Consider the following 12,154-nt stretch of genomic DNA (forward strand, 5'->3'; position numbering starts at 1 on the left):
TGAGAGTGCCATTAGAGGCATCTTTATTTTTTGAACTACATAGAAGTGAATATAAAAGAGTTGGGAGAAGAACTTGAGAAAGAATAAATATTCCTCCATTTTTCTTTTGGCTCCATAAATAGTAAGTTTTCTACCTTTCTCTTCAGTATGATTATAGATATCATTCTGCTTCATTCATTCAACAAATTTTTATGTTTTAGTCAGTTTATCAGGTACAGGGAGAAAATGGTAACAAAATTAATGAAGGTTCCTGTTTTTATGTCATTTAATTTGAAATGTAGTCTTTAAATTTATAGGGGTTAAAAGAATAGGCGATCTTTACTGAGATTTGTTGACTTCTGCATTGCTTTTTGAATGTTCCTTACTGTCTCCAAACACTTTCTATAATCACATACCGAGTAAGTCCCAGGCTTTCTAGAACTGATTGACTTTTATTTCATTTTTGCTATGCTCTCCATCATCTCAAAATCACAATATAATATAGTTTTGGTTTTTTATTTTTTATCTTTTTAAATAAAATTTAATTCCATGACAGCTAAAGAATCACAGCCTTAATCATATGCATGCTTGCGACACTTATCTTGGAAAGTCATAAAACACAGATTAATCTTTCTTATAAATACATTCATCCCCCATTAAGTCAGTTTGTAACAGGCTTAATTTGAAACCTGTTGTATTATGCTACTCAAATCCTGGTTTCCGTTATACTTAGCCAGGTGGCCCAGATGGCTCACCCTTGCTTCTGTTTAAAGAATCAATATCTTTGAATTTTTCAGAGTCACCTGACCTAATGGTTGGGGCTATAAGAACTGTATGTCATAGTGACTTACTGGTAACTCTCAGAAGGCAGATGATGGTTCTTCAGTCCATAATAAATTAACATTTTATAATGAATTAACACTTTAGAGTTGATGGTAGATGCTCTTCCAGTTTTTTTGTTTTTTTTTCAAGAGGCTCTCTAACTACATCATCAATAGGATATCTAGCATACTAAAAAGATCAGGACTGTAGCTGCATAAATTAACATTCATCATTAACGTTTTACCAACTTAGTCTCCCTGGAATGTAGCAGCACTCCCTCTTTTGCAGAGCTGAGAGATCTGAATATCTCAGCTTCTTGTGGTTGTCTGCTCTGGACAGCCAAGTATTTCCCATATCCAGACAGTCTTGGTTTTCCTTATTTTCTTAGAGGTTCAAAAACAGACACATTCTTGGATTTTCATATAAACAGACATTGTCTTGTTACAGGGGTGTGTATGTGTATGTAAAAGAATAATTGTGAATTCAGCTTTATAACAGTAGTTTAATTTCCCACTTGGATCTTGGTCTTTAAAGAAACCAACATTAAAAAGAAAAGAAATCAACATTTTCTAAGATGCTTCATGTCAGCTGCTACTACTCTTGACATAAGACAGGTATGCTTTTGCCAGGACATAGGCCCAGAAATGAAAAACAGAATTCACATATATTACCAATGTATCACTCACAACCTTTGCACCGGCCACAGTTGCTTTCTGTAGTGTACACTTAAGAGGATACTTTGCTAGCAGGTTTTGTGCGTGTGTGTTTTTTTTTAAGAAGTTGGGACAAAACATACTGCCACTGTTTCATCTGTTACCCCTTCAGAGCCAAGAGCCCCAGAGGAGGCTGCTCATTACGGGGCTGAGATCTCAGCAGTAGAGCGCTGGTTGCTTTTCTCTCTGGTTCTCTTTTCAATAGCAAGCCATCATGTATATTAAAAACACCCTGACAATTCTAGAACAAGGTAGTGAGGCACCCTAGAATACTGTTAGGAAGTAAATTTCAAGCATGATGTGTCCTGAGAGCCCTGCCATATTCACCTTTTCATAGTGATTTATTTGTATAATGAATGTATGGATTCCTCAAAAAGGATATCTAGAGTAAAAAGGAATGTATTGGAGAGACTTCACAGGAAAAATCTAGTCACTATGTGGCTACCTATGACTAGTTAGATCAAGCCAATATATAGATTTCTCATTTGCATTAGTTTACATGAAAATAGATACACAGGAGTATGTACCAAATAAGATCTTTGCCACTTCCAAAAGAGGAAAGACATTCCTGCAAAACCATTTTTCTGTATTGACATTCCTGCCCTCTGGCTGGTGGTGTTACACACACTTCATTGTGTTGTTGTCAGGGAAATTTATCGCACTGTTCATATTTTCCCCACTACTACAGTTTGAACCTGCACATGAAACTTTCACTTGACACCTCTTTTAAAAAATTATTTTTATTTTAGTCCTCTTACTAAGATATGTTTTTTATTGATTTTAGAGAGAGAAGAGGGGAGGGTGAGAGAGAGAAACATCAGTGTGAGAGAGAAACATTGATCTGTTGCCTCCTGCCCCAACCAGGGATTGAACCCACAACCCAGGTGTGTGCCCTAACTGGAATCGAACCTACAACCTCTCGGGTGCACAGGATGAATGACGCTCAATCACTTGAGCCACTCGGGCTGGGCAAAAAAGCAGTTTTGAAGTGTAAACAGTATCATAGAAATTACTTCTTATGTGTTTCATCCTCTTGCCTGGGTGAAAAAACTGGGGAGAGTCAGACATTTTTACTATGAATTTCAGCTGAAAATGTTAGAGTGAAAATTGGCCGTGTGTTACCTATTAGTAGAGAAAGCATCCAAAGATGTGGCCCGGTGCTTGTTTTAATGGCTCTTTACATAAATCATTCTGTGTTAATCCTTACCTGAGGATATTTTTCTATTGACTTTTTAAAAATATATTTTTATTGATTTCAAATAGGAAGGGAGAGAGAGATAGAAACATTAATGATGAGAGAGAATCATTGATTGGCTACCTTCTGCAAGCCTCCTACTGGGGATTGAGCCTGCAACTTGGGCATGTGCCCTTGACTGGAATCGAACCTGGGACCCTTCCGTCTACAAGCTGACGCTCTATTCACTGAGCCAAACCGGTTAGGGCTCCATTGATTTTTAGAGAGAATGGAAAGGGGGGGAGAGAGAGAGAGAGAGAGAGAGAGAGAGAGAGAGAGAGAGTGTGAGTCATTGATGTGAGAGAGACACATGGGCTAATTGCCTTGCATGCGTCTTAATGGGCTGGGGATTGAACCTGCAACCCAGGAATTGAACCTACAACCCTTCAGTGCACACTCTGAGGCTCTAACCATTGAGCAACACCGACCTGGGCACATATATCATTCTTAGATTCTACAGATTAAGTCTGATGTATGGCCTCCCCTGGGGTCACTTGAAACACATCTTAAGGAACTGCCTTGCTTTTTCTTTATGTACCCTCTCTTAGGGGTAGACTGTTGATCAGAGGTTGTTTACTTTGATAATTCCCTCTGATTAGTCATGTGAGATGTTCTATAGCTTAGGGATATGTGGGTAGAATTACATGTCTGAGAGACAAAGAAAGAGGCTTCTTCTATGGCTTTGTACCCACTGATTGCCTAACATTTTTTTCTTTTGCTTGAACTCAGGGGCAGAGGCCTGGCCTCCAGGGGTTTGTCTTAAATATGTCGGGGGAGACCAGTTTGGACATGTGAACATGGTGATGGTGAGATCACTAGAGCCCCAAGAGATTGCAGACGTCAGCGTCCAGATGTGCAGCCCCAGCAGAGCAGGCATGTATCAGGGACAGTGGCGGATGTGCACTGCTACAGGACTCTATTATGGAGGTGAGTATGTCCTTGTGCGACCCAGGGTAAAGGAATTAATGTTATATCTTAATGCATCCCCAGTGTTGCTCAGAGACCCTGTAAATTACATAACAGGGCATGGCCTCTTAAACAGTCACTCTGTGCAGGTGAATAACTTGAATTTAATGGCTATCTGATTCAATCTAGTGCTTTCCCTTTTACACTAGGATTTTAAAATATAGTGAATTATATGAGATATATCTTGCATTCTAAACAATGATTTAGTAATGTTGCTGTTTTTATTATATAATCTAGCAGGTACTATAAGAACACTGAAGGCAGTCTTTGCTTATAGAATATCTAGACACAAGTCACATAAAAAAAGATAACATACAAAATGTGCATACTTCCACCCTGGCTGGTGTGGCACAATGGTTGGAGTGACGACCCGTGGACTGAATGGTTACAGGTTTGATTCCCAGTCAAGGACATGACCTTGGTTATGGGTTTGCTCCATGCCCCAAGTGGGACATGTGCGGAAGGCAGCTGGTCCATGTGTCTCTCACGTCAATGTTTCTTTCTCTCCCCTTCCCCCTTCCACTCTCTCTAAAACATCAATGGAAAAGTATCCTTGGGTGAAGATTAACCAAAAAAAAATGTGCATACTTCCTTTAACCTGATGACCTGTCAAGCTACTAATGCCTCTCACACCTTCTCTTTATTGCCAAACTTTCTGAACAAAGTGATCTATACTCACCATCTTGTCTCTCTGTTTTCCATTTATTCTTCAACCCAATCTATTCCTTTTATAAAAGGAAATTTTCTTTTAAAAAACAACAATACATTTTTTACTGATTTTTAGAGAAAGAAGAGAGGAAGGAGGGGGAGAGAGAAACATCGATGTGACAGTGAACATTGAACAGCTGCCTCTTGCATGCACCCTACTGGGGATCAAGCCCAAAACCCCATGCATGTGCCCTGACCAGAGATCGACAGCATTTCAGTGCATGGGATAATGCCCAACCAACTGAGCTACGCTGGCCAGGGCTCAATCCAATCTGTTATTTACCCACTCCAATTAAATGTTTATCAGTGATAACCCAGTTACCAGATCTAGCAGTCTTCATACTAACTAACCTTCTATCATTTGGCACCATACTCTAAAAGTTTTTTGAAATGTGTACCTTCCTAGAGTCACATAATACCTCTCTTATTTCTCTTTCACCCCTGAATGTTCTTGCTCTATCTCTGTCGAGTCCCATCTTTGCCTTAGGATTACTAGATCGTGAGCTGGGCTCCGATCATGCTCAGTGACCTCATCTACCCACATGGTTTCAGCTCTCACCAATACAGCATACATGGTGGTGCTCAAATTCATATCTGTGTCTGCAAACTCTTTTTGGAGCACCAAACCTGTGTTTTAACTGTTTATGGACAGAACACCTGGATATTCTGTAGATTTCTGAATTTTAACATCTCCCAGGCAAACTTACATTCTTCTCATCGGCACCTCAGTGAAATGATCAGGCCTGAAACCTTTGAGTCACCTCTTTTTTTCTGTGTAATTATACTTAATCACAGATCAATCCCTATTGGTTCCACTATATCCCATGTCCTGGAAATCCAAAGAAAAATAAATAGGAAATAGTTCTTCCTCTCAGGGAGCTCTTTTTTATTTTTAAATATATTTTTATTGATTTCAGAGAGGAAGAGAGAGTTAGAAACATCAATGATGAGAGAGAATCATTGATTGGCTGCCTCCTGTAAGCCCCTAACTGGGGATCTTAATAATTTATCTGGTTCCATGATTTTCTAGGTTTTTTTTCTTAATCAGTGGAGTCCTTTCCTTGATAGTAGCATATATGAATGTCCCCTTCAAATAAGGGGAAAAGATAAAAATGAAACTGGTTTTGTTGAATTGAAAGCTTCCTTAGCCTGCCCTGCTCCCTGTCTGAGATGACCTACCTTCAAAGCTCTGTGGTGTGTAGTTTGCAAACTCTTTATCTGTTTTAGCAAAGAATTTAATTTCATTTTACAAACTTACTGTATTTCATTGAATTTAGATTACTGTTTATTATAAAACACATCCTGATAGCAGAGGTGTTAAGTGACTGGCAGAAAGTGCATATAATATACATACAAACCACAACTAAAAATACATGAAAAAAAACACAAAACACCTGCCATGTTACCCATGGTTGGCACTTCCTAGTATTTCTTGCTCGTTCTTCTTAACTTGTTAGCTCGTTGAGCACAGTGTGGTGGTAAGAACTCAGAATGTAGAACCAGGTTGCCTAGGCATAAACTTGGACAAGTTAGGTAATTCTCTGTACCTCATCTTTCTGTTTTAACAACGAAGCTTGTATTTTTTTTTAATTTTTTTTTGTGTGGGGTGGTCTCTATAGTCTTTAGATGGTCTTCTCTAGAAAGAATCCATTCTTATTTTTTATAATAATACTAGAGGCTTGGTGCACGAAAATTCGTGCACTTGGGGGAGGAGGGTCCCTCAGCCTAGCCTGCACCCTCTTGTAGTCCAGGACCCCTTGGGGGATGTCCACCTACCAGCTTAGGCCTGCTCCCTGGGGGATTGGGCCTAAGCTGGCAGTCAGACATCCCTCTGGCAGCCTGGGAGTCCTTGGGGGATGTCCACCTGCCAGTTTAGGGAGTGGGCCTAAGCTGCAGTCAGACATCCTTAGCACTGCGGAGGAAGCAGGAGAGGCTCCTGCTACCTCTGCTGTGCTCGCAGCCGTCAGCCCGGCTTGTGGCTGAGCAGAGCTCCCCCTGCGGAAGTGCACTGACCATCAGGGGGCAGCTCCTATGCGGAGCGTCTACCCCCTGGTGGTCAGTGTGCGTCATAGTGACCAATTGTTCCTGGTCGTTCTGCCATTAGGGTCAATTTGCATATTACCCTTTTATTATATAGGATTTATGGTGTTTCAGCTAATTCCCTCAAAAGGAATTTTTGCTATCTACACTAATAAAAGAGAAAGATGGAAATTGACCATACCTTCGCAACACCCACCAGCCAATCAGGAGTGAGTATGCAAATTAACCCAACAAAGATGGCGGGTTAATTTTCATACATAGGCATTCCGCACTGCCCCAGCCACTCTGGGCCTCTGGGCAGTGTGGAAAGGCGGAAAGGTGGCTCCAGCCAGAGCGAAGGCGGTGCCAGCAGCCAGGGGAAGGAAGGCCCATTCTTGCATGAATCTTTGTGCATCAGGCCTCTAGTATTAAATAATTTACAAATGGGTTCCCTTTCCCCATTTTAGGTTGATTGTGTTCTCAGAGTTTCTCAACAGGGGTGCAATTGGCACATTGTGTGGATAGTTCTTCATGATGTGGACATATTTATAAGACCCTTGGCCCTCTCACACTAAATACCTGTAATTTCACATGTTCATATTTACAACTGACACCTCCCTCCCCCCTCCCCCTCCCCCCTCCCCCCTTCCCTCCCTCCTCCCCGCCGCCACACATACAATTCTAACTCCCTTGGTTGAGTAGCTCTAAGGATCTGATTCCTAATAGATACATTTTCAAGCCCAAACATTTTATTTTATCTTCTTTTTATGGACTTCTGATTCTTAGATAAAAGCAATGTTATCTAGTACCTACTGTATATCAGGCATTGTACTGGGCCTTTTGCATATAAATTACCGTATGAAGGAAATACTAACTGCATTTTATGGAGTTCTCATGGAAACTTTGCCTCCAGGTTGTTGATGCTTGTTAGGGTTTAGGGAGGGTGTCCTCTCTCCTCTTCCAGAGTGAGTGGGACTGAAGGTGGGGTTGAGTTTGACAGCGCATCTCGTAGGTAGTGGGGTAAATATCAGTTTTCTCCCAAGGAGTTCCTGCCTGCTAGGAGATACACAGTACCTGTAGGACACTTGGCTCTTGGGAAGAAGAAAGAGCATGAGTAGTTATTCCTATTTTAGTCTTGCTGCCAGCGGAAATATGCCTGCCCTATTCCTAGTAGAGTGCCTGTTTCCAAAATTCTACAAGAGAGATTTACCCCTGCACTGTGCTACTTTCCTACAAATCATAGGGGTCCTAGTTGTGAAGTAAGCTAAGGTCATACTCTTTTTTTTTTTTTTTTTAAATATATTTTTACTAGAGGCCCGGTGCATGAATTCATGCACCAGTGGGGTGCCTTGGCCTGGCCTATGGGATCGGGCCAAAACCAGCTCTCTGACATCCCCTGAGGAGTCCTGGATTGTGAGTGGGCCTACCCCCTGGTGGTCAGTGTGCGTCATAGTGACCAATTGTTCCTGGTCGTTCTGCCATTAGGGTCAATTTGCATATTACCCTTTTATTATATAGGATTTATGGTGTTTCAGCTAATTTCCTCAAAAGGAATTTTTGCTATCTACACTAATAAAAGAGAAAGATGCAAATTGACCAGTCCTTCGCAACGCCCACCAGCTGAGGGACCCCACCAGTGTATGATTGGGGCCGGGGAGGTACACAGAAGGTTGGCCAGCCGGGGAGGGACCACGGTAGGGCTCCAGGGCATGCCCGACCCGTGTCGCTTAGTCCCGATCGGCCGGACCCTAGCAGCAAGCTAACCTACTGGTCAGAGCATCTGCCCCCTGGTGGTCAGTGCACGTCATAGCGACTGGTTGGCTGTGTGCCCCCTGGTGGTCCGTGCATGTCATAGTGAGCGGTTGAGCGGCCTTAGCATGTCAGCATATTATGCTTTGATTGGTTGAACGGCCGACTGGACGACCGGACACTTAGCATATTAGGCTTTTATTATATAGGATTGATTTCAGAGAGAAAGGGAGAGGAGAAGGAGATAGAAACATCAATGATGAAAGAGAATCATTGGTCGGCTGTCTCTTGCTTGCCCCCTACTGGGGATCAAGCCCACAACCCTGGGCATATGCCCTGACCGGGAACCAAACTGTGACCTCCTGGTTAATAGGTCAGTTCTCAACCACTGAGCCACATCGGCCGGGCTAAGGTCATACTCTTGTTATCACATGCTGATGAGGGCTTCTCCCACTTGAAGTAGATCTTTTTGTTAAATACTTCACATGAGTCCCTAGGGACATTTCATGTGTCCATTGAATTCTTATAGTTTCCCAGAGGTTAGGAATGAAACTTCGCTTATTAAGCTTCCAAAATGTAATATGTACTACATATTAGGAGAGTTATTGGGTGCTCTGTGTAAACCAACTGTTTATTTCCTAAAACCTTTGTTAAGTTCTTACTCTAACTTCTCCAATTTACAGAGTGTTCTCCCTAGCCTGTAATTTCAGGACTGTCCCATCTTATTCATCTGTATTTTAACTGTCATGTTATAAAAGCTCTGGTTTCATACAGACTTCCTCTAGACATGAGTCTTCTATGTAGATGCTGTTCTATTTGGCATTTCTGCCAGTTCTTTACCTATTAACCCCAACTTTAGAATGTCTCTCTTTTGTGTTGGACTGAAAAAGGCTGCCTCGTTTACTTCTTCTAGAAGATCCTTAATAAAGTATTCTCTGTTTCATTTCTGATCTCTAGAATTCTCTGATATCAGAAATATTAGTAGCCCTTGAAAACAACAGATTTCTTTTTTGACAGAAGAAATGCTAACCTAAGCTGATTGTGACTTGTATGGGAAATGTTTTTAGAAGAGACATTTCAAAATATAAATGAGATCTGAAATCCTTAATTATTTTTATGTTATGAGGTGTGTAATAAGTTTATAGGGTGACAGGCTATTTCAGCTTCAGAGAAGGAAGCCTGCCTTTGGTTGTACTGCCACTAGGGGATGGTGTCTGATTGGTGGTCGTGTCCAGGTAGTTCTGCATGAGTCAAAGGCAATGTGAAATGGCTGTACTGTTCAGATTAACCTCTAAAATGCAGATATTTGGGTCCTTAACCTCTGTGGAGCATAGACAATCAAGAAGTCAGGTGAGCCTAGCGGGCATGGCTCAGTGGTTGACTGTCGACCTATGAACCAGGAGATCACAGTTTGATTCACGGTCAGGGCAGTTTCCTGGGTTGTAGGCTCGATCCCCAGTGTGGGGCGTGTAGGAGGCAGCTGATCAATGATTCTCTCTCATTATTGATGTTTCTATCTCCCTCTCCCTCTCCCCTCCTCTCTAAAATCAATAAAAATATATTTAACCCTTTGCATTCGCTATTTTCTCGATTCCTTTATTCTAATGCTAACCGTGTCGAGTCACACACGACATCCGAGTGCAAAAGGTTAAAAAAAGAAATCAGATGAAACAGTGATCCATCTATAAAGTATAGTAAAAAAAAATATTTGCATGTCCTGGTATGAAGCATCAAATTTTTTAACTTTTGAAATTCGACTGTGAGTTGTTTCAATGTGTGCTCTTAGTGCTAACACTGTTTATTTTATCAAATAGTTATATAATTTTGCAGTCAACAAATAACTACATAAGGATTTGGTAGAAGGGCAGTAATATAATTTGAAAGCATCATGTTTTTTTCTTATGGTAGCTACAGCCCTTTTAACAGAAATTTCTTTGATCTGGAATGTTAGGTTCCAAGGATACAGAATTTTGGAATTGATTATTGCTTTAAAAATCTTAAAAGAAAATATAATTTTTTATTAAAATATTAATATGCAAATTGTTTTTGGGGTAGTTTACTTTTTTTCCTATGGTATATTTATTTTAAATCTTTATTGTTGAAAGTATTACATATGTCCCCCTTTTTTTCCCCATTGACCCCATCTCGCCTGCCCCTGCGCCCTGCTCCCCCTCTGCCCCAGACCTTCATCACCCTATTGTCTTTGTCCTTGGGTTATGCATATATGCATACAAGTTGTTTGATCACTTCCTACCCACCCACTTTCCCCACTGAGATTCCACAGTCTCTTCTATGCTTCTGTCTCTGAATCTATTTTGTTCATTAGATTCTACATATGAGTGGGATCATGTGATACTTGTGTTTCTCTGACTGGCTTATTTCGCTTAGCATAATACTCTCCAGGTCACTCCATGCTGTCTCAAAGGATAAGAGATCCTTCTTTTTTACTGCTGCATGGTATAAATGTACCACAGCTTGTTTTTATTCACTCATCTACTGATGGGCACTGGGCTGTTTCTAGGTCTTAGCTATTGTAAATTGTGCGGCTATGGACATAGGGGTGTATACATTCTTTCTGATTAGTGTTTCGGGATTCTTAGGGTATATTTCTAGAAGTGGGATCACTGGGTCAAATAGCAGTTCCATATTTAATTTTTTTGAGGAAACTCCATACTATTTTCCATAATGGCTGCACCAGTCTGCATTCCCACCAGCAGTGAACTAGGTAGGGTTCCCTTCTTGCCACATCCTCGCCAGCACTTGTCATTTGTTGATGGTAGCCATTCTGACAGATGTGAGGTGATACCTCATTGTTGTTTTAATTTGTATCGCTCTGATGATCAGTGACTTTCAGCATCTTTTTATATGTCTCTTGGCCATCTGTATGTCCAATTTGGAGAAGTGTCCATTTTAGGTCCTTTGTCCATTTTTTAAAAATAAATCTTTATTGTTCAGATTATTACAGTTGTTCCTCTTTTTCCCCCCATAGCTCCTCAACACCCGGTTCCCACCCCACCCCATGCCCTGACCCACCCCCATTGTCCTCGTCCATAGGTGTAAGATTTTTGTCCAATCTCTTCCTGCACCCTCCACACTCCCTTCCCCCCGAGAATTGTCAGTCCACTCCTTTTCTATGCCCCTGATTTTATTATATTCACCAGTTTATTCTGTTCTTCAGATTTTTTTATTCACTTGATTTTTTAGATTCACTTGTTGATATGTATTTGTTGTCACTTTGTTCATAATTTTTATCTTTACCTTTTTCTTCCTCTTCTTAGAGAGTACCCTTCAGCATTTCATATAATACTGGTTTGGTGGTGATGAACTCCTTTAGCTTTTTCTTGTCTGTGAAGCTCTTTATCTGACCTTCAATTCGAAATGATAGCTTTGCTGGGTAGAGTAATCTTGGTTGTAGGTCCTTGCTATTCATCACTTTAAATATTTCTTGCCACTCCCTTCTGGCCTGCATAGTTTCTGTTGAGAAATCAGCTGACAGATGTATGGGTACTCCCTTGTAGGTAACCAACTGTTTTTCGCTTGCTGCTTTTAAGATTCTCTCTTTGTCTTTTGCCCTTGGCATTTTAATTATGATGTGTCTTGGTGTGGTCCTCTTTGGATTCCTTTTGTTTGGGGTTCTCTGCGCTTCCTGGACTTGTAAGTCTACTTCTTTCACCAGGTAGGGGAAGTTTTCTGTCATTATTCCTTCAAATAGGTTTTCAGTATCTTGCTCTCTCTCTTCTTCTGGTACCCCCATAATTCAGATGTTGTTACATTTTAAGTTGTCCCAGAGGCTCCTTACACTATCTTCATATTTTTGGATTTTTTTTGCTTTTCCAGTTGGGTGTTTTTTGCTTCTACATATTTCAAATCTTTGACTTGATTCTTGGGATCCTCTAGTCTGCTCTTGATCTCTGTATATTATTTTTTATTTCAGTCAGTGTATGCTTGATTTCTAGTTGGTCCT

At 40.8% G+C, this 12,154-nt stretch overlaps 1 protein-coding gene across 2 annotated transcripts in view; it reads left to right on the top strand.

Annotated features, from left to right (window-relative positions):
- The window catches only part of ILRUN (inflammation and lipid regulator with UBA-like and NBR1-like domains), a 111,449-nt gene that overhangs the window by 52,985 nt on the left and 46,310 nt on the right, over positions 1-12,154 (top strand). For both annotated transcript variants that reach the window (XM_079780009.1, XM_079780010.1), the window contains exon 3: positions 3,478-3,675. In XM_079780009.1, the coding sequence (XP_079636135.1) occupies positions 3,478-3,675 (198 nt within the window). The remainder of the gene's footprint in view (positions 1-3,477; positions 3,676-12,154) is intronic.

The sequence above is a fragment of the Cnephaeus nilssonii genome (genome assembly GCF_951640355.1).
Source record: "Cnephaeus nilssonii genome assembly, chromosome: 9".
In the NCBI taxonomy this organism is placed as follows: Eukaryota; Metazoa; Chordata; class Mammalia; order Chiroptera; family Vespertilionidae; genus Cnephaeus; species Cnephaeus nilssonii.